Source organism: Pinus tabuliformis, chromosome 7, assembly GCF_031772625.1.
Source record: "Pinus tabuliformis cultivar Carrire ecotype Pingquan chromosome 7, CPIR1, whole genome shotgun sequence".
NCBI lineage: Eukaryota > Viridiplantae > Streptophyta > Pinopsida > Pinales > Pinaceae > Pinus > Pinus tabuliformis.
The window spans coordinates 715,687,952-715,714,183 of NC_142293.1; the positions used below are offsets into that span (position 1 = coordinate 715,687,952).

General features: G+C 39.2%; 1 protein-coding gene across 2 annotated transcripts in view; it reads left to right on the top strand.

Annotated features, from left to right (window-relative positions):
- Positions 1–3,283: 3,283 nt before the first annotated feature.
- Positions 3,284–26,232, top strand: part of LOC149249527 (ribokinase-like) — a 92,640-nt gene continuing 69,691 nt past the window's right edge. The window contains exon 1 of one of the 2 annotated variants that reach the window (XM_089458736.1): positions 3,284–3,686. In XM_089458736.1, the coding sequence (XP_089314862.1) occupies positions 3,483–3,686 (204 nt within the window). In that variant the 5' untranslated portion in view covers positions 3,284–3,482. The remainder of the gene's footprint in view (positions 3,687–26,232) is intronic. The other variant, XM_089458735.1, reaches the window with a different exon arrangement.

Genomic DNA, 26,232 nt, shown 5'->3' on the forward strand with positions numbered 1-26,232 from the left:
ATTTGGGAATAACTACTTGAGTAAGGCAATCGAATGTCAATGTAATTTCGAGAAACATTGTCACAGATTGAGGTATGGACACAATGAAATTAAGGATGAATATTAACCATCGATGGAATCTTTTTTATGCAATTCATGAATTTTTGTATTTCGTTCTTGAGAGATTGTATTTCTTCCTTGTTTCCCTCAATCTTTTGTTCCATACTTTACTAATCCTTGCACTTGTGATAGCCAACTTTCCAACTTGGATACTTGATATTGAACATCTTCTATTTCTTCATGAGTCATGGATGAGCTTCCTAAAGGTTGGAGGTTTAAGTGATGAAGTAACTTTTGAAGAACACTTAGGAACCACATGTGTAAATAAGAATACTCCTCTTTTTCCTCTTTACCACAAATTTTGAATCACTATAAATAGATCTTCCAATCAAAAGTTATGCCCATTGTAGGTTATACACCTTTCAAAACCCTAATTTGTAGATTATTTAGATGACTATATTTAGATGACTAACCTTTGACTTGGTTTTTCTTTGAAATTTGAGCCCTTCTAAATCTAAAATTTTGTACCATAATACTTTGATATGTCCTCTTAGTAATTATATAGGTTTGACCAAAATTTGGTTTTTCGAGTGAAAGCTATGGGAGCTTTCCCAAAACTTTTTGATTTTTTGCCTCTTCCCAAAAACAAACTTGTATAACATGCTATGTGTATAATTTTTTAAATATGATTTTGAAATTTTTATTTGAGATGCCTTAGTATGTCTTCTTATATCAATATAAATTTCATTATCTAATTTTTTTTGGGAGAAAGTTATAGTAAAAATTCGAAGATCACTCATTTGAAACTGATTTCAAGACTATTCACAAACTTTAACTTCCAGAGGGCATGTCTCCAAAATTGTAATGAACCAAAATCTAAATTTTCTACCAAAGATACCCCAATATATCTTCTCTCTATGTTAAAAATTTCATGGTTTCCCAGAATATGTATATCCAAGATGACTCATTTAAAATGGGTTTCAAGGCCATTCACAAATCCTAACTTCCATATTATGGTATTGTTGAAAAATGTGCAACAAGAAATGCTAAATTTAGAATGTGCTAAAAATAGAAGTCCTAAAAATAGCATGTCTAAAAATAACAGTTTGGCCAGGGAGGTCATTGGCCACCTTGGGTGAGAGGTGAAACTGCTAAAAATAGAAAGTTCTAAAAATAGCATTTATGGGTCCCTTCCTATTTTTAGCAGTCCCTGGTCTAACTATAGGAAGTAAAAACGAATTTGGTCTTACAAACAGTTTAAAATATTAATTAATTAATCTCCATGAGTTAATTAGTTAAGGAAAAACAAACTTGAAGTCTATGTGAGGACATACAACAATTTATCTATTAATTGATGAATTTATCCATCAGTCAAAGAGATGAGGATGAGTTGTAATTAGTTGGTTCAGTTAACTGAGTCAAGTCCAGTTAGATTAATTTAACAAGTTGTTAAATTAATGAGATTCAGTTTGTTAATGCTTGCATGCATGTAACAACTGGTATTTTCAGATAACTGAATATTATGGCTTAAATAACTCATGCATGTCAGTTCAGACAGAGACCCAGTTGAGATCAGAGAAGGGACAATGTACTATCAATTGGATGAATATTTTTCCTATAAAGGAAGCTCATCCATGATGAGGATTTATCTCCTTCAGGTTTGTGCAGTTATTTCAGAGGTCAGTGTTGTGTGTGAGGTGAGAATCACAAAGGTTGCAGCTGGAGGACCCAGGAAAAACTGTGCATAGAAATAGGAGGCTTGGAGGGCATCGGAGAAGGTTTTTGAGAAGCCTTTGACTGTCTATGAGCAGTAGAGGGATTGTACTGAGAGATGGATAGCTTCTGAGCTAAGGCTTTGTGTAATATGGACTATATTTCCACTTGTATGATAATACAGAGATGGGGTTTTAGGCAGGTGCTTTCCCCGGGTAAATTCTTCTGTGTTATGTATCAGTTATATTTGTTCTTATTGATGTTGCTCATGGTTGATTAAGCTTCCGCTAAATTGTTTGTAGAAGTAGATCAAGTGTTTTGCTTTAGTACATTGCATTACCAGGTTGAGTGGGAAATTTCTACATGGTATTAGAGCTAGCTGATTTGTAGAAAAAGTTCTACATGGTATTAGAGCTAGCTGATTTGTAGAAAAATTCTATAAAATTCTATAGGTATATCTTCGAAAATATAGCTAACTAGAATATACAAATTTTACTTGATGTACTTCGAGACCTCTTCTCAATTATCCCAAAATTTCACTATATGAATTTTCCCAAAAACATTTATAGCAAAAATGGTACAATAACTTGTTTGATGTAGCAAAACCATAGGTTTGTATGCTATGATACCAAATATTATGAACTATGTGCCTAAAAAATGATAGGAAGCTAATAATTACAATCCACTTCAAGGGGAAACCTCTTTTTCCAATGAATATAGTGTATAAGACAAGATGATATGATCCTAAGACTAGGTCTCCCTAGTAAATATATAGGAGACAAAGGGTACAATTATAATGAAAACTATATTTTTTTTGTCAATTTTGTTCGAAATCTAGTAAAATTTTGTTGTAATCGCAAGTTTAAGTTATGGTGTGTTGCTCAAAATGAAGGAGATGTTGATTCCTTCCCTACTTGGCATGAAGTTGTTATAAGATGTGTGTGTGTGTGTTGTGTGTCTGTATAGTTGTGTTGCTCAAATGAAGAAGATGTGTAATTCCTTCCATGCTAAATGTGAAATTGAGACAGTGTGTATGTGCAAATCTTTTCTCAAAATTTTCATTTTAAAAGAGGTTTACACCTCAAGAAATTCGACCCCTCTTGACCCTTGATGAATATGGGTTTAAGATAAATCTACACTGGCCTTAAAGACAACCTCCTCCTCTGAAATAACAATTAGACCACCTCCATTTATCAATATTACCACCACCACTCTTAATACCTAAAACCTAACCTCCTCACAATCAGCGACATAATTAATAAAAATACCTTCTTATATTCGCATACTCACCATCTATCTAACCTCTATATGCCTATTTGGATAATTGAATTTAGGATATCTGAAATTTGTAATTAAATATATGATGTGCTGTCCCATGTAAACGTACCACTGCAATGATACCATCTAAAAATACCCCAATGTTCCAAAACCAGGGAATCACTCTATGGCCCATAATTTGCATTAAGTTATAAAGCTATACGTTTGTGAAAGTAGTTGACCCCACACTGAAGGAAATTTATCCTGTGGAGTATCGTGAAATGGAGTTGGCTCCACATGGGAAGTAAAGATATCCAATGGATTATAGTTTATCTTGTCTGCCCACATCACTATTGCGGCACTCCTACGCGGATCACGTGATTAACAGGCGTCCGTCTCTATTAAACAGTGTTGTTCTTTCGTTTTCATTCCTCCGATAGTCGTTAGTTGTATCTGAGAATTCGGAATTCAGGATGTCGAATTCGATGAGGGCTACGGATCTCCCTGTGGTGGTAGTGGGATCTGCCAATGCAGACATATATGTTGAAATTGACAGGGTTCCCAAGGAAGGCGAGACGATCGCTGCGAGGGGAGGTCAGACACTCGCGGGAGGGAAGGGGGCCAACCAGGCTGCCTGTGCTGGAAAACTTTCTCACCCCACTTACTTCATTGGTCAGGTATTCGTTTCCTTTCATTTCCTTCGTTCTTCCATATTATTGATATGTTCCACAGACCAGTTTAAATTGTTAGAACGGCACAATGGTGTAACAGTCAACGAACCCAACTAGTCTTGATTCTGATAGTTTATACTTTTTACGAGTATGAAGGGGCTTGAAACCTTGGGAATCTTTTGGAAATAACTATTCGAGTAAAGCATCAGAAGGTCCATGTACTTCGAGTTTTCGAGAAACATTGTCACAGAATGAAGTGTGTACAGAATGGAATTAAGGACGAATATTAACCAGCGATTTAGCATTGTAAAATGAAGTATATTAACTCAATTAAGGATGCATATTAACCAGCGATTGAGGATTGTAAAATGAAGTCTATCAAGTTACTAACATCCATCTTAATCCCCGGTTCCTTTTCATCAAGTTGATAGGGACTCGAAAAATGAGTTGTTAGGAAAAAAACAAAAAAGAAAGAAAGACCAGCGATTGAGGATTGTAAAATGAAGTCTATCAAGTTACTAACATCCATCTTAATCCCTGGTTCCTTTTCATCAAGTTGATAGGGACTCGAAAAATGAGTTGTTAGGAAAAAAACAAAAAAGAAAGAACGAAAATTATTCTAACGTTGACGAGGCTAAAATAGTCTATGGGATGGATTGTTTCTTCATTTGATTGATGTATTTGGCCCTTTTCCTATGAAGCCTCACAATAAACGCTCTTAGCTTCTCGACAAACCCCTCGCTAAATAGATTATCCCAAGAGCTAGCTGCCAGAGTATTTGCATAACTTTCCCTGTTGTTTTTGAAGGCCTCACATTCTAAAATGAAATGCTTTTCTGTTTCCACTTTCCTGAAAGAACAAAAAATACATACTCTTTCTTCCCACGCTTCTTTTGGCCTTTTCTAGCGCCCTGTTTTACAACGGAGTTGATGAGAATTAGTCCTTAACTGAGCAATAAGAATTTTGGCTCTCCAAGAAATATTGGCCTCTATGTACGCTTTTTGTTGATGACTATGAGTGGGATTAAACACTTCAATATAGTACTTTTTCTTTCTCTGTAGCTCCTTATCCCAAGTACGCTTGTGAAACTTATCCATAACAAGGACTTTTATCTCTTTACTGTTTATGGGACATGCGTTCAAGCAAATACCCCATTTACTAAACCATTTGTTATTTTGCTGCATCCAAGTCTTTTTACTTTTGCACAATATGTCATTAAAGACAATCTTAGGCCATCTGCCCTCTTCCATTCAATCATTAAAGTCAATGATTGAATTTGTAAGAAGAAAAAACATGTGTGACATTTTTTTATCTCTATAAAAGATTCAACTAATAGTTTTTTTTTTTTTTAACTGATTAGCCAAGTATGTTACACTGACATCTCTCCCCCACCCTGGCTGTAAAGCACCACCCTGGCTGTAAAGCACCTAACTTCTTGATTGTTTGGAACCCCATAGCAAATTGCTGGTGGCTAGGGTGTGAGACTTAGTTGTGGGCTAGCTTTGGGAATGGATTCCGCAAACTATGAAGGGCTCCGAACGATTGGATATTAACTTTTTTATGCTTGTTCGAGGCTGATTCAAGGTACAAGTTTGCCATCCCAGAAGATAAACATTGTTTTAGTAGATTTATACGTGATTTTTCTTTATTCTATCGATTCTTAGAACATTCCGACTGCCCATCCCACTGAGATTGGAGGAGGAATAAGTAAATAGCAATTCCACCTTAACGGTACCTAAAAATTTAAGAGAAAATGTAAAGCAACTTTGTGATAGTAAAATGGAGTTCATGGTGCAGAGTGGAAGCCCACATGGAGCACTCAATAAGGATGGGAAGTTGAGAATACAAATATAAATACACTGTCGAATAAAATCATAATTAATAATCAGTTCTGAATTTCTTCAGGGGAAGGTTTAGATGGGCTTGTTGGAGGACAATTCTCCCAAATTGTTTTGTATAACCTCAAGGAAAGTCATGGGAACAAATCAAACTTTCCTCATAGATTTTGCTCCAAGCACCAAGTGACAAGATTTGAAGCCATTCTATTTTTTTTAAAGCCTCTATGGATTAAATCTTCCGTCTTTGAGGAATTTCATGGCCACATTTGCACGATTTCCATATGCTCAGAAGATTGGCCCAAACACATTATCTGTCGTAGACCTAGCTTCGAAATTACTACATGAGCACAAATTATGTGTCAATTTGAATAACTATACATTTGTATTGATAGAAGGATAAAGCGTGGTTAACGTTTTGGCGAAGGACAGCGTTCAAGTGGATGAAAAGAAGTCATTGTCGTGAAATGGCCCATAAGACAACAAACTCCGCAAAACCTCAATCCAGTTTGGGAATCGGGACTAGCCTCTTACCCTACAACTTTATCATAATGTATTGCCTTTTACTAAAAAAAATTAAAATTGAACGATCTTGTTAAGGAAAATGCCTTGGCCCTTTATACAGAGTAAAAGAGCATGACAAAACATTCATTGAAAGAGGTACTCCCAGCCCCATGGATTTTGATAGTTCCATATCATATAGTTCTTTTGTGATTGTTATGGATGTTAGCAATATGAGGTTGTGGTCACTTTCATGCATGATGAGAAATGAGAAAATAATTATTTAGAACGGTAACAAGTTTAGTGATGGACAAAGGAGCTAATATATTTATGATAAGGAATTTTCATACATATTGTTAAAAAGTGGTGACTACTTTTCTAGGAGCCTGTCAATTGTCTAGAAAAGTCACGAGAGTGCAGTATTATATAGTTTGAATTTTTAGTTTTATATCATATACTCCATTATCTCTACTTATATGAACACCACTCACTCATTTGCAACACCTCTCTTATTTTTCACTACTCCTTGATGATGGGTGAAGTGTTCATTTGAAACACATTGCAACAAAAGAATTCATTACAACAAATCGTAGGAGCCTCTACTGTATAATGAATGTAAAGACATTGGATGTTATGCAAAGGTGATATGTGCAAATGTTGTTGGGATATGATATATTAAAGACATTGGATGTTATGCAAAGGTGATACGTGCAAATGTTGTTGGGATATGATATATTCATAGACCATATTGAAGAGAAAACCAGTAAGGTACTAAATGTGCTCTCGTTTTTCATGTGCAATTAGATACAAAAGGGGTATGATGGAGACAAGAAAATTAAGTGGCTGTTGTTGGCCATGCAAATTGACATCAACAATTTTTAGTTCAGTTGTTAACTTGTTGCTTGGAACCAATTCTCCATCTACTGCAGTGAGTTTGCAAGAGAGTGTTTAGCTTGTGTTGGAGAGAGGGCACATGCGTGGGATAAAGTCTTAATGAGGGCGAGTTTATCTTATTGGTCTCTTCAAATGTTTTTTGGCACTTAGGGTTACATTGGACTATGAGGGTGCACTACTTCATTGTTAGCATAGAGAAGCTTGCTAGGCATGTAGAGAAGTGTGCTTGGCATGTGCCTACTTATTCTTGGCACGTGCGGTGCACTACTTGAGTAGTTGCAAATAGAAGCATGCTAGGCATGTGGAGGAGTGTGCTTGGCATGTGCTTACCTATTCTCAGCAAGTGGGGCTTAGTACTTGAGTACTTAGTTCCGTGGAGTGTTCTTGGCACTAGTTGACATGTATCTATCTATTCTTAGCATGTGATGGGTGCACTATTTAGGGAGATTCTCCTACACACGAGGAACATTAATTACAGGTGGTTACTCTTCATATGAGGTGCATTCTCTTAGGTTTAGGGTTTGACCTTGTCAAGGTGGAGCACTCCACTCTAGAGGCTAGGCTTTTAACGTTCATTTGTAAATCTCCCTTTTTCTTATTCTATAAAAGGGAAGGAGGTGCATTGCTGAACATGATACTGGGGTAGATGTGATAGCTAGTGTGTTCTAGTTAGAGTGCTTTGCAGTGTGAGCTTGTGAGAAGCTGTGTAGATCCATGTAATATGATAGCTAGTTTGCTCTAGTTGGAGTGCTTTTCAGTGTGAGCTTGTGAGAATAGGATCTTGGAACATGAACTACAGGTAAACTGTCATTCGATTAAGCAGTGGGACAGATATGTCCACATCGTTTAGCACAACTACAATAGGTAGTTGCATGGCTCTATGGATTATTCACCTTCCAAGGTTTGCTATTCAACCCCTTGGTCCTATATGAGCTTCTCAGTCACCCTTCTGCTCTTTCCACCTCCCATGAGCTAAAGGAACAGGATAATTTCATTACTTTTGTACAACATTTAGCACACATGTAGGCCTAGTTAATACTCCTTTGATTCTCTAGCAAAATATAAAACTCTAAAAAATAAAAATAGGATTTAGTGTCAACTTTGGGTGGGGGACAATGCTTACTACAGATAAACAGATTTAAAACCCAACAATACCACGATTCAAACCCATTCGATATTGTCGTCACCCCATTTTTGCAAGCCATTGGACCAAATGCCTGTTCATCTTGACCTTCTAGCCCATCCAGTCATTCATCATGTAGTTAGTCTCAACGACCTAAAAAATCTATGAGCCACCAAATTTAGAGGAGAGAGTGCAAGATGTACACCCAAAATAAATCTTTCTAGATTTCCAGCCTCTGCTGCACATTAATAGACCCTTTGGTAAGAACTGCCAGCTACAAGTAGACAACCACATACGTGGTCAGCAAAATAGTGAGGTTTCCTTCACAAGTGAAGTGGATATCCCAGTCCACTTTTAAGCAGCAGTTTCTCGATCTAAAGTAAAATCGGGGAAGATTTTATCTTGAGCAGGGAGGAATTGATTAACACTTTCATGTTATATATTTAGTCATGTTTATCAGGTGTATATCACTATTGTATCATACGAAATTGTGTGCTCTTTGTTGCTGTTGTACTCTCTATGAATGTTCTTTTCTAGCACTTGGTTCAAAGGTCAGTAACAATATTCTATGTAACTGACTTGAAGATATAATATAAATGTTGTAAGTGTTAAATGTTCCTTTGCAGTTTTGTAAGGTGGCATTCAGCTATGATCAGTCCATTCTCTATAAAGGACATATTAATCCTTTTATACACCTTTAATCTTGTAATACTAGCTGAATCCTTTTCTGATAAGGCTCCTGTATTTTGTCCTAGTTGGGTCTCTTCTGTTACATAAACCTTCCCCCATTTGAACTGTATTAATATACTAGCTAGTGAACGGTGTTAATATAGCCCTATCGATTGTGCAATGACTTGAGCACATTTCATAGAAGCACCAAAAACAAAGAAATATGTGTTATTAACTTACTTCCTAGAGATTACAAATTTGAATAAAGAATACTGGTGTCTTTTTATTTTGGTAATGTGCTGATTAAATTTATTAGTAGTACAACATGTTACAAGGCGTTGAAGTAATCTGGAAATACTTTAAGGACCAAGAATGCACGATTTTAACAATTTTCAGCAAAATGGATGACAAAGAAATGCCTAAACACACAGAGCATTAGCGAAGTAAAAGTTGAAACAAAAAAGTATAGGACTAGATTACAATTTCTAGCCTTGATTGTCTAAGAACGAAACAAGTATGATGGTGCAACTGTAGATTATGAAAAAACTTTGTTGACCGGTGAGAAAAGTCCAAAGAAACAAGAAAATGATTAAAGAGAAAATGCCAATGCAGTTGAAGTGAGTTACTGTAATTCTATTTTTAATTAACATGTTGGTTGTGCTGTGAAATGGTAGGTATACTTGTTAAAATTTCAATTCATGGTAACTGGACCTGCAAACTAAAACTCTCAAAACTGCTACAAACAATAAAATGACTAAAAATCGAATGCCAATGCTGTGAAATGAGCTTTGGTAATTCCAATTTTAATTGACATGTTAGATGTGCTATGAAATAGTGGGCATGTTTGGTTAAAATTTCAATTTATGGTAATCAGACCTGCAAACTAAAACCCTAGATAGCTAAAAACTTAAACAACTCTTAAAACCGATGTGGCTATGCTAGATCTACCAAGTTCAAGCACATCGCTAACTGGAAATTGTAACAGCAGGTATAATAAGAATCAGCAGCCTCAAATCACATCTGTTTTCCTTATTAACTGAAAAAGAAACCTAAAACAATCACCACAAACTCACTGTGTCATTCAAAACTGGGATGAATGCTAACACCCCTTCCCTGCATTTCTGTATAGATGAGAGCCTGTGGTCAAGATAGACTTAACCAACCTAAAAATGAGTTTATAAAATGAGCAGGCGAGCAGCAGTTCATTCAGATGAGGAGAGTTGAGGTTATGAGACAGTGGAGAGTGGAGCCTATGAGGTGATTGGGAGTTAAGGAGATGAAGTGATGGGGAGTTGAGCCCATGAAACAATGCAGTGTAAGGCATTGATGGAAGTTTCGGAAGCATGGAGCTATGGTAATGTATTTGTTAAAATTGGAAATCTAGGGCCAAATTCCACTTTGGACAGCTCATTTGATGGAGATAATTATTGCATTGAATTCCTCTTTTTGAGAGGACCAAAATCGACCTGAAGATCACCCAAATCGGACAAGGAGAAATGTGTTTTTGAAGTGAACCCCACACGTGTAAATTGTCAATGTCAGCGATACCATCATGTAGGTTCATGAAGCCCAAGCGACATGTCTCTTGACTCTCAACGACTTGTATAAATAAGGATGACCTCAAACCTCATTTGGCACCTCATCAACTCACATATTCTTCTCTCATCATCTGATTGGTTCGTACACCTCATTGGGCAGCTGATCTTCTCACATGTGTGGCAGAAAGGAGGACGAATTTCAGATCTGTTGCAGGGTTTGACCAACGTTGACCAAGGGCTGTTTGACCTCATTTGAGTGCGATTTTTGTGCGAGAATCTCTGTTTCAGCAGGCTGCATTTATTGGCAAAGAAATCAAGATTTTTTGGGCTGTTTGACCTGCGTTGACTGCATGCCTGTTTGACTGTAGGGTAGACTTTAGGTTGACTGAGTTTGACTGCTGATTTATTGACTGTTTTGGGCTGACTTTGACCAGCAAGAGAGGCCAAGTTTCTCTCTCCTTTGATCAAGCTCTTTTGGAGAAGTTTGACCAGACTTTGACTATTGTTGACTTTCTGGTTAGGGCTGATTTGACTGCTGTTGACTGAGGGCAGAATTGTAGATTTGACAGGGCTGTTTTGGACAGTGATTTGGCAAGTCAATTTTGACTTTATTGTACTCTCTCTCTCTGCTGAACATTTGATATAATAATAAGAAGAATTGACCAAAAGGGTTTACCCCATCTTGGGGTTTTTCCCTGGCATTCGCCAAATTCTAGTGTTCTCTTTGTCTTGGCTTGTCTTCTGCCTTTATTGTTTATGTTCTATCTACAATTACTGTCAATGTGATTAATGGTTTATGTAATTGCTATTGGAAATTAATTGAAAATTGTCATTGGGCCGATAAAAGGACATTGAAGTAATTGTTGCAACCATAGAACATACCATTGTTATCTAAAATTAACATGGTATTAGAGCTCAGGTGAAGACAAAGCCCAAGCAAGAGAGAAAAGCAATCACTAAGAGATCTGTTGGACAAAGATTATTGGACAAGTCTCAATGACCTCTACATTTTATTTCAAGACTGAGGACAGGCTCAATGATAAATCTAACTATAATGCATGGAAGATGACTTTGGACTTGACTTTGGAGGAGCATGAAGTACTGGACTACGTGCAGGGAAAAGTGGTGGAGCCTCCTTCAAATGCACCGGCCGCTGCTAAGACAAAGTATAGAAAATGTGAAGTCAAAGCAAAGAAAATTTTGATTGACTCCATTCAAAAGCATTTGGGTGTCTATATTTTTGATTTGTGAACTTCTAAGGAAATATATGATAAGTTGGTTGGGATGTGCAGAGTGAACAATGAAAATCAAATCCTCTTTCTCAAAAACAAGTTGAAGGATATCAAAATGGATAAAGGGGAGTCTAGCCAATCCTACTTCATGAGAATAACACAAATCAAGAATGACCTACTATCTATTGGAGAATTTATTGTTGACAGGGAGCTCACTCTCATTGCACTTAGAGGTCTTTCAAAACCATGGGATGTATTTACCACCACCATTCTCAACAAAGACAAAATACCTGGTTTCGATGAGTTATTGGCTAGATGCACTCAAGAGGAGACTAGGATGATGGAGACAGATAAGTCCTCAAATGGAAATGAACCTACTGCCTTCTTCGCTCATGCAAAAAGGAAGAATAATGTTGGTCCAAGGAGACAGGGTCAAGGATCCAAGAAAGGATTCAAAGGAGGAAAAAAAGGAAGGTGCTACAATTGCAACAGGTTCGGCTACTATGCTAGAGAGTGTCCTCAAAAGAAGAATCCTCCAAGGGACGACGACAACAACAACAACAATTTCAAAGGCAATGGCAATCAAAGGAACAACAAGTTCAGCAACAAAGGAAAGAGAAATGCTCTAATTGCTCGAAATGGAAGTGGCTAACCTCCGAAAATGACAAGAAATTCCAGGTCTGATGAAAGTAATGTTGTAGAAAAATAAGATGAGCTTTATCTTATTTCTGCTCTATCCACTGTCTCTCCTTCGGATACTTTGGATCATTGGTTGATTGATAGTGGAACCTTAAGGCACTTCACTGGATACAAGGAGGCCCTCCCAAATTTGGTTGAGAAGAAAACTAATCTAAAGATTATACTTGGAGATAATGCCACCTACCCTGTGAAAGGGATAGGAACTATCACTCTTCACTTGAATCAAGGTCAAACCATACATCTACAAGAAGTATTGTATGTGCTCGATTTGAAGAAGAAGCTGGTGCCTATTTCTGTTGGAAGATAAAGGCTTCAAGGTAGCATTCATTGATGGAAAGGTACATATTTGACATAGAAACCCTAAAGATGCATTTACTTTTGGATTTAGGGTTGATGGTCTCTATCAAGTTGGTGGCAGTCCTTTGAAAGCTTTGGCGAGTGATACTTTTCTTCAATGTGAATTATGGCACCAGAGATTTGTCCACTTACATTACAAAGCCTTACCTGGGGGTAAGAAAGATGGTCACAGGTATGCCGGAGTTTAACATGAATCATGAAGGAGTTTGTTAGGGTTGTGTAGCTGGGAAACATACAAAGGGACCATTCCCTTCTAGTGAAAGCAAGACTACCATTATTCTTCAATTGGTCCATTTTGACCTGTCTGGTATCTTGCCTGTAACGTCATTAGGAGGATACTCAGATTATGCAATCTTTGTGGATCACTGTGCATGCAAAACATGGATCTATTTCTTGAAGAGGAAGGATGAAGTGTTCAAGTGGTTCCATTCTTTGAAAGCATTGGTGGAGAATCAAACAGGTAAGAAGATCAAGACGTTGAGGACTGACAATGGAATCGAATATGAATTAAATAAACTCAATGAGTTTTGTAGAGAGGTTGGCATTAAGAGGGAGACAACTGTTCCATACGCTCATGAGCAGAATGACGTTGCTGAAAGGAAGAATCAAACCATTATGGAAGCCACCTGTGCCATGATCTATGATCAAGGTCTATCGAAGTCCTTATGGGGAGAAGCTGCCAACATTGTCGTATATGTTCAAAATAGGAGCCCACATCAAGCTTTGGGTTTCAAGACACTCGAGCAAGTCTTCATTGGTAAGAAACCTGATGTTTCTCATTTTAGAATATTTGGCTGTTTGGTATACTTTCATGTGCCTAAATAGAAAAGGAATAAATTGGAAGCTTTTGGAAGAAAGGTATATTTGTCAGCTACAACGAAATTTCAAAGGCATATAGGATCTATGTACTTGGTCAAAGAGATGTAGAAGTAAGCCGTGATGTTACCTTTGATGAAGACACTACCCTTGGGAAAGCCAGAGATCTCCCTATTCCAAGGAAGGACGATGATGATGCTGCCGAAAAACAAGATGAACCTCCGATGGATGAGCCTATGCCCGATGTTGATGGTCCGATGGATCCTATTGATCCACCTTCGAGTGATCCCTCTACCTCAAGGAAAAAGACCACTACGGCTCAAAGATACTCTCGAAGATGCTAAAAGACATGTTGCTTCAAGAGGGACATTTCGTGAAAGTAAGAAGCTTAACAGGTATCAAGGGTACTTGGCTGCCATGAGTACTATTGTTTAAGCTGAACCATGCATGTTCGAAGAAACTGTAAAACACTAGGTATGGAAATATGCGATGAATGAGGAATATGAATCGATCATGAAGAATGATGTTTGGGACGTGGTGCTTAGACCTAAGGACAAGTCCGTGGTCACCTCAAAATGGCTTTACAAAATTAAACATGGAGCTGATGGAAGTGCTAAAAAATACAAGGCCAGGTTCATTGCTCATGGCTTCTCTCAAAAGGAAGGAGTGGACTATGATGAAATATTTGCACCAGTTGTTCAATAGACCACTATCCGATTTGTTATTGCTCTCCCTGCCAATCAAGGATGGAGCCTACATCAAATTTACGTCAAGACTGCTTTCCTGCATGGCTCACTTAAGGAGGAAGTCTACTTGGAACAACCTCAGGGGTTTGAAGTACAAGATCGAAGGACACATGTATGCAGGTTGAAGAAATCCCTCTATGGGTTGAAGCAAGCCCCTAGGGCTTGGTACGAAAGGATTGACAGTTATCTTATGAAGCTGGGATTTACAAGGAGCTATGCTGATCCTAACCTATACTTCAAGGTTGAAAAGGACATGCCTCTTATTTTGGTCCTTTATGTTGATGATCTCTTTCTGACTAGTGCAGACCCTCTCATTTATCAATGCAAGAGGGAGTTGACTTCCGAATTCGAGATGAAGGACCTAGGTCTGATGCATTACTTCCTAGGCCTGGAGGTCTAGCAAAAGCCAGGCGAGATTTTCCTTTCTCAAGGAAAATACATTGTGAAGCTATTAGAAAGATGTGGGATGGTGGAATACAAGTCCGTGTCTACTCCGATGGAACTCAACTTTAAAAAGCTATGTGGAAGTGCTGCTGGGCCCGAATTGTCAAACCCTTCTGAATATAGACAACTTGTGGGGGCCCTGATGTTCTTGGTAAACTCCCAATCGGACATATGCTTCATTGTAAATAATTTGAGTCAATTTATGGTTGAGCCTCATCACATACATTGTATTGCTGCTAAGAATCTCTTGAGATATCTTCGTGGCATAATCAATTATGGGCTGAGATACACTACCGAAAATTTGAGGCTACATGGATATTCTGATGCTGACTGGGCTGGAAGTGTGGTGGATTGAAAGAGCACGCCAGGAGGTTGCTTCTCGTTGGGATCTGATTCGATTTCTTGGATGACCGAGAAGTAGAAATCAGTTGCACTAAGCACTGCCGAGGCCAAATATATTGCAACTAGTATGGCTTGTTGTGAAGCTATTTGGTTGAGGAAGCTTTTCAGTGAGCTTTTTGAGCATGTGCTGGATACCACTATTATCTATTGCGATAACCAGAGTGGGATTTTCCTTTCAGAGAATCCCGTGTTCCACGACCGCTCTAAGCACATTGATATCAAGTACCACTTTATCCGAGATATGATACAACGGGGAGCAATAAGGATCTAACACATCAGGATTGATGAGAAGTTTGCCGACATCCTCACGAAGCCCTTGGGGAAGTTCAAGTTCTTAACCTTCCGAGAGAGACTTGAAGTCGTGGAAGGACCCTCCCAAGAAGGTCCCGCTTGAGTTGGACATTGAGCTCTGGGAGCTCCTGAGGGCTTGGTGTACTTCTTGGAGCTATGTGAGACCATAGGGTGAGTGGTTCACCTTCCCCTATAGGTACGCTGTGTATAGGGTGAGTGGTTCAGCTTCCTCTATGATACCCCATGATGATATATGAGAGCATAGGGTTAGTGGTTCACCTTCCCCTATAGTTGATGATATATGCATAGGATGAGTGGTTGACCTTCTCCTATGGCATATGAGCAGGATGAGTGGTTCGCCTCTTGCGGATGCCCCAACATACATTCTACCCCTGTAGTCCGGGACTCTTGGGAAGTACCTTTCATCTGGCCAATGAGTTGGGAAAAGAGGATAGGGACCATAACACTATAGATGGACGCATCATGTACTGTCGTTCTCCCTATGTCTAGGATGCATGATGTTCAGATTGGGGTTCTACCCCTGGTTATGTGGACTGACTTTAGTATGTGGAGAGTGGCAAGGTCTTGTGACTCACTCTCGATCAATTCTTCTTCATTATCTATATCAGTGCTTAGCAAAGTTGAGACGAGATGCAAAGATGGTACATGATGACAAGATGGTATGATGATCGATGGTCAGATATTGGCAGTGGAATTCTCCCTAGTTGAGAGGGGGTGTTAAAATTGGCAACTAAGGCCAAATTCCACTTTGGAAAACTCATTTGATGGAGATAATTATTGCATTGAATTCCTCTTTTTGAGAGGACCAAAATTGACCTAAAGATCATCCAAATCGGACAAGGAGAAATGTGTTTTTGAAGTGAAGCCCACACATGTGCAAATTGTCAAGGTCGGCCACACCATCATGTAGGCTCATGAAGCCCAAGCGACATGTCTCTTGACCCTCAACGACTTGTATAAATAAGGATGACCTCAAACCTCATTTGGCACCTCATCAACTCACACATTCTTCTCTCTCCTCATCTGATTGGTTCGTACACCTCATTGGGCAGCTGATCTTCTCACACGTGTGGCAGAAAGGAGGACAAATTTCAGGAGGTCGAATTTAAGATCTGTTGCAGGGTTTGACCAATGTTGACCAAGGGATGTTTGACCTCATTTGATTGTGATTTTTGTGGGAGAATCTTTGTTTCAGCAAGCCGCATTTATTGGCACATAAATTGTGATTTTCTGCGCTGTTTGACCTACGTTGACTGCAGGGTAGACTTTAGGTTGACTGAGTTTGATTTTTGATTTATTGACTGTTTTGGGTTGACTTTGACCAACAAGAGAGGCCAAGTTTCTCTCTCCTTTGATCAAACTCTTTTGGATAAGTTTGACCATACTTTGACTACTGTTGACTTTCTGGTTAGGGTTGATTTGACTACTGTTGACTGAGGGCAAAATTGCAGATTTGACAAGGCTGTTTTGGACAGTGATTTGGCAAGTCAATTTTGACTTTATTATACTCTCTCTACTGAACATTTGATATAATAATAATAAGAATTGATCAAAGGGTTTCCCCCATCTTGGGGTTTTCCCAGACATTCGCCAAATTTTGGTGTTCCCTTGTCTTGGCTTGTCTTCTGCATTTATTGTTTATGTTCTATCTACAGTTACTGTCAATGTGATTAATGGTTTATGTGATTGTTATTGGAAATTAATTGGAAATCGTCATTGGGCTGATAAAAGGACATTGAAGTAATTGTTGCAAGCATAGAACATACCATTGTTATCTGAAATTAACAGTATAGATTGGAGATGGGAGCTCTAGTTGAATGGTGGAGATTTATTCTGGTGTCTATGACTTTGGAGAAAGGAAGCGAAGACCACTTTGAGAGTATAACTGGGTCAGATAACTTAAGGAGGAATATGGCTGAGTTAGATAACTTATTCCGACACTACCTGCGGAGCCGACACTACCTGCGGAGGAGGACTGCGGCAAAAATAGGAGTGGCAGTGTCGGAGTGGTCCCCATAAAAGGGACCACAATATCCAAAAGGAGTCATTTTTGCATATGCTAGGGAGTGGCGTGCAAATCTTTGTGAAGGAGGAGGAGGAGCATAGCACAACATTCCATTGTAGAGGACACAGGTTATAATCTTGATAGTCCACTTGAGTGCCAAAGTAGTTACTACTTGCAGGAAAATGATCAATCCTCTATTTTGGATGTTGAATTGTTCGGGTTGTAGAAAGATGAGGTTAATTCATTAAAAGGAAAGGCTTTTAGAAACAATGGAGATAGGAGAAGGGCTGAGTGGCTCAGGACGAGCCACAAATGTGTGTTCGAACTTGGGGGTTCGTTGGAGGCAAAGCTTTGGAGTTTTGGTTGCGCGCACGGACAACGGAGACAAAATCAGTGTGCGGGAGGTTTGCGCAGACATGACAGAGCATGCAACAACAATGCATAAGCAAAGGATTATGCAGTTGGCAACAACATGATCGTGGAGTAGTGAGGAAGGAAAACACTAGATTTAAACAAAATATCTTGTCGGTTTTGAAAAAATGTCTTTTGCCCACAATTGTGGGTCTTGGTAAATTTTGGTAATTCGGGATTTTAATGGGCTGTGGCCCATGTTAAATGCATGAATGTGAATTATGTATACAACTGATAGAAGCTGATTGGGTAAGGATAGTAGTAGTTGTTGGTGGTTATTGTGATTCGGCTGAGGACTGTTGGTAGGGTTTTTGGTAGGGTTCTTGTTGTTTTCCAACCTAAGTCATGGTAGAGGCATTACTTTGTACCTCAGAAGGTCTGTAAATCTATAAATTTGTATGCCTGATAGGCTGGTGAGTCGAGGAAGCCTTTTTGTTAAGCAGTGATGTACTGTGCGAGGCATTTTTCTTAATAATGGAAAGGAAAGGGAGAAGTTTTGCACATTCTGTTTGTTCTTACATATATCCGATGTTTCCCTTTTAATAGCTATGGTTATCTGGGTTGTGTATGGATGAATATGATAAGAATCTCGTATGAATAGTTGGTGCATCCTTTCTTTTTAATTTTCTGTTGATGATAATGTGTTGGAATTACCTCCATTTCCATGAATGTGTTTAACGTATAATTGGGAGGTTTAAGTATTGAGGAAAATGGCGCAGATTGAATTCCCATCCCCTTCCCAGCTGCAGAAACCTGGTTCTCGCAACCCCCCTTAGTTGCCTCAGGTGAGACCTTGCCTGCCCCATAGGTGTTGCCGCAAGGGCCAATACCAACAAGGATTTTGTTCGACGTACCACACACAACAACCCAGGTCAGAAACCAATACTAGTACCTAACAAGTACAAGCACACAAAAAGATGTAAAAAAACTAGAGAGTTGAAAGAAGTGGGCAACCAATGCTAAAATTGGTATTGATTGAGAGGAGATGATTGATTTTTCTACAATAAACACATTAGAAACCAATTTTTTGATTTGATAATTACTTATAATGATCCTCTATTAATTCTTCTTATGCCACTAATACCATTAAACAATTATACACAAAAAATCTCAACAATAATGCAACGAAAACGATAAAAACAAATAAGATCATAAAGAGACAACCATGCACAATAGAGACAACAAAACAACTCTTCTTCTAGGAGAAATTCTTCTTCAGTAAGGTTTATAATAAAATGTTTAGAAATCTATGCCAAAAACCAAGTCCAAACTTTAGCCATTTCATCTTTTTTTCTACTCCCACGAGTGTCTTCTATATAAGAGAGATGATGGGTGAGTGAGTCAAATGAAGTGTTATATCATGTGTATATATAAAAGTCGAATGGGTGCATTTACCCCAAGGGGCACACCCTTTCATGGTGGGGCTGACTTGTCCCTTTAAGCCTACATGAAATCCATAAATAAAATTTATTGTATTTTAATTTCCATAATTTTTTTAGGCCATCTTAGGAGGCCTCTTGGCATGCGGGAATACCTCTCAATGCTACATAAAATTCAACAATGATGTCACTAAGCATTGTGAGCCCATTGTTAAGGACAAGTGGAAGCCCATCTCACCTTCAAAACAATGTTATTGGAACCAAACTGGTGATTGAATAGAAAAACCCTCTAAATTGGAAATTGATAGGAATCAAACGAAACCGGTAAAAAGGCTGGACCAAAAAACCGGTTGACCAAAAACACAAAATATTCAAATTTTAAAGAAAAACATATATATTCATTTGCATCCATATGCATAGGGAAACTTCAAAGTAAGAAGTGATCCACCTAAAAGTCTTCGATTGCGGTGGGGTGTAGAGTCCCCGAGATCTATTCCTAAGTACTTATTTCAATTAGAGAGGAAGGAAATATTGATTAGGGTAGCGAAAGAAGGTGCAAAGAGAGCCTTCCTGAGTTTTAGAATAAGTAGTTAAATGTCCTGTGTACCTTATAGTAGTGGGGCATTGGAAGATAAAATGATCCTTTGTCTTTGGCTCTAGTAGGTGACAAAGTTGGTTGATCCTATTTGATTGCAGGATGTGGTGGTTGTCCTCAAAACTTGATTTGGAGTCTGTGAGAACCCATGGTCAGTCTTGATCCAGAGTCTATGAGAACTGAGTTGGCATTGCCCGAGGGGGACCCATAGGGCTTACATCTAGTGTCTACATGTATACTAAGGTCGGATGATCAAGCCCTCTCTCATCTTTAACTATTGAGCTTAAAAGGCAGGATGGAAGAAAAACCAACTTTTGCTCTAGTACAAACTATGGTATTGATCGATTAATTATTTGAAATAGTAACAAAGTCAACCACTAAAACAACTCGTTAGGAAGTGCCAGTAAAAGTAGCTTTATGCATGCTAGCACTAAATCTGTCCAAATGTGCGTGAAGTCTAGCTGGGCTCCTTTATCGATTGGATCTGTGACAACCCCAACCCAAGTTCCCTCATGAAAATGCAATGTGAATATTTTCACATGATGTATTAAAAATTGGTTGAGTCAAGGGACATAGATTCCAGAGATGAGGAGGTTGCTTGCTTGGGACAATCAAGGTTTCCTTGTGCAGGAAGTTTGAACTGTTTTGACATTCATTAAAGGTTGGTTGGTGTGCCTTAATGAATTGTTTTCTTGAAGTTAATGGGACTGCAAGAGAAGTATGCAAACCACGCTGCCTTGGAGAACACTAACAAGGCAGGGAGGACAAAAATTAATGGGATTGACTGCGCTCGTAGCTAGGATAGTGACAGTCAAATCTTGCGCATGAGAAGGAGAAGAAGGTAGTTCAACCTCATTGGGGGGGGCTTCACTTAGACACTCATTCATTCAGGCATAGGGGGATCCTAACATCCATGCGATCATTCATACAACACCAGAGCAAGGGAGAAGGGGAGTTGGTCTCTCACGCGGAAGATCAGGATGGGAAATCCGAAAAAGGATTGATTGATTCATTCATTGTCTTCAACAATGGAGGAGTAGATTTCTTTCTGGTTGGTAGGGGTCTGGAAGAAAACACTTTAGGTGAAGAGGATTTGCCTCTCGAGCCCCCATGATCCAGAGGGTGGACATGGTTTTTCTCAGAAATTCTTGAGGACTGGGGTGGAGGAAATACTCCTGGTGGATTTCCTTGAAGTTTTCTGAAGGACCACCGCTGCTTATTGATTGGTTTTGGGTTCTGGAGTTCCTATATTGTGGGTGGAACCTCAGTGTTTATGTGCACTAATTGTGCTACAACTTGGTTGTGGAGAGAGGTGACAGAATCTTTGGTTCCTGGTTCATCTGTGAGCTGTGTTTGCTTCCCAAGCAACACCCCCTCAGGCTCTGGAATCTGGCTCGGGGGTGACAGCTGCAAGTGAGCTTCGTTGTAATTGTCTATGGTTGGGTGGAGAGTCCTTGTCCCAGACTCAGTTGCCCAAGATAATAAGATAAGTTTTCTCGTTTTATATCTGTTATATTAATGAATGTGCATGTGTGTGCTCTAACTGATAAAACTAAATCTGCATGGGTTGCTTGAATAATGCATGGTTTACTGTTATAGACTAAAGAGAATAAGATTCTATTAACTAGTCTTTGAGACTGTGATTTTGCTTAAAAGGCCTGTATGCAGGGATCTCTCTCTCTCTCTCTCTCTCTCTATATATATATATATTGTCAACAATGCTGTAAGGCACTGAGTGTTTATAACCATGTAAGCAGTGCGAGTAAAGCACCGGTAAAGGCATCACAATCCTCGTGACTTGATTAAAACACTTAAGCCATTGTTAAACTGAGATGATGGAGGCATTGACTGCAGTGGGTCTATGGGAGAACAACTTGTATAATTTTGCTGAAACTAGTCCTTCTGCATTCATATTGCTTTGGTCTTGAGTTTATATCTATATCTATATCTATATATATATATATATACAAGTCTTATGGTGGTGGGGTGCTGTGAGCATATATATTTATATATATGTATTTATATATGCACATTATATTGGCGAGACTGGGATGGCATGTCCCGGAGAATTAGTCACCGGAAGCCAGAGAAACGCATGCTATAGGAGCGCTGTGAATGATGGGGCCGGGATGACATGTCCCGGAGGTCCCACCCTGGAGGCACAAAGGGGAATAAGTGTGGAAGTGTTGAGGTGACGTGGAATGTTGCCATGGCACGGTGGAGTCAATAGGGAGGGCCCTGTGTGTCGATCAATAGTGAGGGATTATTGTCGAATATCGATGTTGTGCGCACCCCCCCGGGCTGACGTTAGTGGGGAGGGGACCCCCTGTGCACACCGTTGATCTAGCTATTGGGATCAATGTCGAGATCTTGGCGGAACACCCCCTCCCCCCTTGTGATGTCAGCAAAGCGGGGCAGCACGGCCAAATTCTATTGGCGCCAGAGACTAGTGGACAGTGGGACCGTTGAGGCGCCAAAGCGGAGCAATGTGGCCGACTTCTATTGGACAAGGGAGGAGGTTGGGAGAATGGGCCCCATTTTTGTCTTTATGCATCACTAGAGGTTTCACCAGAATTGGAAACCTCTTCCAGTGGGTACCTATGGCGGATTTGGGAAAAGGGGCTTGACTTGTCGGAATAATTGTGAGTTGTTGATTTGGCGATCAACAATTTCCTCTTACTGCCATTCCGGGGGGTGACCTCCCTCGTAAACTTCTCGCGCGTTACATTGCCGGAATCAACGTGCCATGGCTCCATTGTTGAATGTGTGGGGATCTGCCCAAAAACTTGCACGCATTTTACGTGAGCAAGTGGTGTGGCATACAGTTTTTTTTGTAAGCTTGGTAGGACTACATCTTCATCATGTCCAAATTTTCACCTCGATGGGGGGGGGAATAGCACAAGATTTGAACCCAAGACTTCCGGTTTGGTGAGACTTCATTTCCACGGCCATTGCCAATTGAGCTACCCCAAGCGAACGACGTGGCATACAGTTATAGACGCGAGGTAATTAATTAATTGTGGGGCCTAGCCCATGTGGGCAACATAGCATGGGATAGGTCAATTTAACGTAGGTATTCAATAACCTAATTATACGGAGAGGTAACGTGCCGAAACCAGGGTAGGGGGTCAACGAGCATTATATGTGTGTGTGTGTGTGTGAGTGCAAAAAGGGGGAAGCCAAGGCTTAAGTTATAATTCAAACCCATTGAAGAGTAATCGGTAAGGAAATATGGTCATAAGTAAAAATAGACAAAATACAAAATTATAGTAAATCCCATTCTTTTGATAGTACAAGAGGAGTTGGATTAATAGTAGCTATCACCCCCATGGGGTAAATTAGGTGTGTTTGTTACAGGTGGTATCAGAATATCGAGGTTCAACACTTGGACTGGATGGGCTCTATCATGGGCAAGTAGCAGCAGGTTCCTGAGTAAGGGGGGTTTCATAACGATTTTTAGAAAATTAATAAAACAAATGTTTAGGTGTTAAAAAAGCCAATTGTAAATGATTATGGCATGCATGATTGATGCATTTACATGGTACCCTAGTTATGTGGCATGGTTGAGTATATGATTGCTTTAGTGTATCATCATTGTTGGTCATATGGCGAGCCTTTGCATGCTTGGGAGAATATGTGTGTGACTATTAAGATGATGCAAGGAAGCTTGGGGAAAACTCCCTGTGTTGCTTGCATTATGTATATTTATGAAAATTATGTATTTATGTGTATGCTAGCTGATTGGGATGTGGGAATTCCATGGCCTAGTTGGCATATGGCAAGGACCCTGGTGGAGGTTGACTTTTTCTATATGATGAAATAGTTATTATGTTATTTAGGGGTGTTTGGTCATCAGGGGTTAATGCCTTTCTTGTCATACTGGAGCTGGATGAACTCAAAGGTAGAGGTCTTGTGTGGACCTTGTGGATGCATGATCTGTAGTTTGCTAGAGAGTGATGTGCTTGATGATTGTCTGCTTATGTTGGTTGCTTACTTGTGCAAGTGAATGCAAGGTGTAACATTATGATGTATGGATTATGTGAATGCTTGCATGATCCTGTGATTGCTTGTGTTGCATAGCATGGTTGCTAGTATTGACTTTATATATATGCTAATTGGATGTGAACATCCAATGGCCCGTATATGACATAATGCCTCAAGAGATTAGAGGTATGGTGTTGCACAACTTTTAGGGAGTCAAGTGATTGATACATACTTGGGTGCAGGTATTTGTGATAACAACAAAGATCATGGTTAGTTATTAAATAGTTGCAGGAGCAGAGTGCATGCTGATTGGGACAACATTACAAAATGTGCTAACTTGAGTTGTATGCAGGCCCTATAATGCATCTGTGTGAATATGATAATATAAGTATGATAAGTGTTAAGATAACATGAGATTTTTCTCACTGACCCTTTGAAGTTGCAGATGCCATGGCTGTTGTTGACCTTGATAAGAGGGCCGAATTCTTCTTGTTTCCAAAAAGTTGATGAAAACAGTAGGGTGGCCTCAGAAGAGAGGATGATATTAAATAGTGTTGTTAGTATGGGTTAAAGATTGAACTTTAACTTTTGCTTTGGCATGATGATGATTGTGAATAATATTAATACACATGCATTGCTAAATTTTGAAAACAAGCACATGTATGTGATTGTTGGTGCCCTAGTTTATGATACGTGGTTGATGATGATCTTACATATGTGCGACAGTTGTAGGATTACATATTTGGCCTAACATGGTAAAGATGACAACTGGCATATGTGTTGTTTATTTATTCTATGAACTAATCGCTGAGTGTATGTGGCAGCACATAGCAAGACTCGGTGGCAGTGAAAGGAAACTATCGTGGTATTGTGCAACAAGATATAGACAAAGTTCATCAAGAACGAGAAAGAGGGATATCCCTCCAAAGGAAAAGGACCTTCAGGTATTTGGATGTTGAGCTCAAAGTCTTAGAGGATGAGCTAAAGATCTGCAGAGCAGAATTTAGAAAGCTCACCAAGAGAGAGTGACAATTAGTTGAATGGCATGATGAGCTGCAAAAGCAATTACAGGAGATGACATACCAAGCTAAATCCTCAAAAAGGAAGAATTTCAGTGGCAGGAAGAGGCCTCGTGAGGCTAAAACGGAGAAGGGGATAATCTCCTGTTGGTGCTGTGGAGAAGAGCATTAGAAAATGGGCTGTCCCCACAGAAAGAAAAAGAAAGCAGATAGCCCCTACGAGCCACAGGGACATGCAACAACAATGCAAGATGCCAAGAAGGAGGAGGGAACACTCCCTCAAGCTCCTTGACACACACACATATATGCGTTGAAAGATCCTTGGTGAACTTTTGAGGTGCATAAAACTTCAAGGTTGCTGCTAACCTTGTAAAGAATCCTTGAATTGATTTATAATTGTGCATATACACGCTTTTATGATGGCTGAAAGTGCCATGAATGCTAGACTCATGGAGATTGAGTTGATTTTTGGGTATTGTTTATTCAATATTGTATGCTTATGTGTTGTGGCTTTAATTTATTGGCTTCATGGATTGATATCATTTTGGTTTTAGACTTGTCATGTTGGTTTTTGATTTTGGTTATCATGTTGTTTTTGGTCTTGTTTACGATGCTATTTTATTGCGGATTTATGTATGTCTGTTGTTGTGACTTTCATGTCCTTTTGCAATGCTTGCCCTTGATCTTCCTCTTGCATTGGCCTTCGATTTTGAATTTCGAATTGCATGATTAAATAATAAAACAGCCTAATGGGATGGTTGAGTCCATAAGAATAATGGACAGAGATATGCGGAGCCAGGAAAATGGCAAGAAGGGAGTTCTCTTAACCCTTGACTATACTTGCATGTGTATTTATATATTGCACATATGATTATGCTGATGAGTACTTATATCTTACACACATGATTATGTTGACGGATATTGTATGATGCATCCATGATTATGCTAATGGACGGTGGTATATTGCATGCATGATCATGCTGATTGATGTATATGTTTATACCTATGAGAATGGCATTTTGTCTGATAGGATTTTCTCAGGTACTCTTCTTGTGGAAGAGGGACTATTTAAACTTATTTAATGTGAACATGGATGGCACAAAAAGATTCCCGTTGTGATGAGGAATTTATTGGGCAGAAAAGAAATTCTGCTAAGTTATAATTATGTGAACATGACTCTTACATTGTGCCCGTGTGAAGCTTAAGAACACGGGAAAGACAAATGAGGCAATATGGCCCAGTTCACCTGCATTGAGACAAGGTGGCCTCTGGATTAATGGCAACATGGTGATATGTCATGAGAGACAAGGTGGTCTCTAGAATTATTGTGATATTGTGTAACGTGACTTGTTATGTGTGTACGTGTTTTTGTTGTACATGTGCATGGGAATAGGGTAAAGCTGTATTACGTGTGTTGTGCCGTACCATGTGTATAAGTGTGTGTTGTGCAAAGTGTTCAAGACAGACATGTATGGGACTGTCTAGGCCTGTGTGTTGTGTATGTGTAAAGTGTTTATGTGTGGGCCGATGTAGCGTTGTGTTTGGGCCAAGCAGATATGGGACTGTTTGTGCCTGTTTAGGTGGAAAGGAA